General features: G+C 43.8%; 1 protein-coding gene across 3 annotated transcripts in view; it reads left to right on the top strand.

Moving 5' to 3' along the window:
* MYH11 (myosin heavy chain 11) overlaps window positions 1-1,414 on the top strand; it is a 117,667-nt gene extending 116,253 nt beyond the window's left edge. For 2 of the 3 annotated variants that reach the window (XM_012805743.2, XM_012805742.2), the window contains one exon: window positions 665-1,414. In XM_012805743.2, the coding sequence (XP_012661197.1) occupies window positions 665-797 (133 nt within the window). In that variant the 3' untranslated portion in view covers window positions 798-1,414. The remainder of the gene's footprint in view (window positions 1-664) is intronic. The other variant, XM_012805741.2, reaches the window with a different exon arrangement.
* The last annotated feature ends 178 nt before the right edge of the window (window positions 1,415-1,592 follow it).

Consider the following 1,592-nt stretch of genomic DNA (forward strand, 5'->3'; position numbering starts at 1 on the left):
TTTTTTTTTTTTTTGGTTGCAGCCATCATTGTTGTTCAGCGGGCCTGGGCTGGATTCGAACCCACCACCTTAGGTGTATGTGGCCGGCGCCTTAGCCACTTGAGCCATAGGCGCCGAGCCCACTTATTTTCTTTATGAATTGAGGGCAAGGAAATGGAGAACACAGTATGTTCTTTCTCCTCCATCTCTGCCCCACTGGGTGTTAATAAAAACATGCAAACACAGAACCCTCCCTCCCACTTGCCTTTTTAAATCCCCTTCCAATTTGACATCAAAGACCGCAGCAGACCAGAATCCAGTGGGTCATCAAATGACCAAGCCAGACAGGGAGAAAATCAGGTAGGCTTGCTTTGGAAAACCTTTCCCCCTATTTCAGCTGATTAATTGTAACCAAGCAAAGAGAGACTGTACCTAACAAATGCAAACAGTGTGATCTAATTCTTTGTACCCTCAATGCATCCCAATTAAAAAAATAAATTAAAAAAACCCAACCATACCTTAAGACTAGCCAAGATCTGTTGACTTCAACCTGAATATCTGCATCTCATTTGTTTTCAGTATGTTTGTGTTTTGTTTTCTGCCCCTTAAAAAAAGAATCTATTCCAACCTCAAGGGAGATTTCTTTACTAAAGAAAAACATGTGTTTTCTTATTAAAACCCACAGGCGAGGAAACGAGACCTCTTTTGTTCCTTCTAGAAGGTCTGGAGGACGTCGAGTTATTGAAAACGCGGATGGGCCTGAGGAGGAAATGGACACGCGAGATGCAGACTTCAATGGAACCAAAGCCAGTGAATAAACAACTTGCTAGAGTTTTGCACAACAGCAGGAAAAAAACAAAACAACAAAACCCAGCAGACTCTACTTAGCATTGTCAAAATCCATTTTCAAATTCCAGAGCTCACAGACACCCTTCACACAATGAATACAAAAGCCACCACCCTGTATTCAGGGCCTAAATTTAAGTTTTTATGATGTACCAGATGAGGAGAAAAACCAAAAAGGAATCACAAACGCACCTGCCCGCTCTACCAATGGATTGTGTGGAGTTGTGCAGAGATGTTCTTAGAAGGAAATATATCCACGGTAACCAGTCACTGGCAACTTTGTTTACATGAAATGGGGAGAAAGTCACCAAAATGGGTGCCACTGCCCCACACTCCCAACCCATCCCCTAACCTATATACCCTTCTGACTTCTGGAGTAAGGCCCTGGTTTGAGAATTCTTCCCCCCCCCCCCTCCTGGTTTCCACACCTCAGACACACACAGTTCACCCAGACCAAGTGCCTTCTGCAGTCACATGAATGAAAAAAGACACTGTTCCAACGGAGAAGAGCAGGAACGTGACACTGTTCTATGTGCACCCCGATTGTACTTAGACACCTGCACTAATAAAAGGTTATAAATCACTAAAATGCAGTTGGATTTTCTGTTCTGCTGTTTTCTATAGAGCAAAGGAAGACGAGAGTTGGGTTCTTGTTTAATCCTCTGAAGTCAGGGTTTGGGGTTTTTTGTTGACAGACTGCGTCCCTCTGGGTTAGAGTGCAGTGGCTTCCTTATAGCTCACTGCAACCTCAAACACCTTGGCTCAGG

The sequence above is a fragment of the Otolemur garnettii genome, unplaced genomic scaffold (genome assembly GCF_000181295.1).
Source record: "Otolemur garnettii isolate 467f Iridium unplaced genomic scaffold, OtoGar3 scaffold00044, whole genome shotgun sequence".
NCBI lineage: Eukaryota > Metazoa > Chordata > Mammalia > Primates > Galagidae > Otolemur > Otolemur garnettii.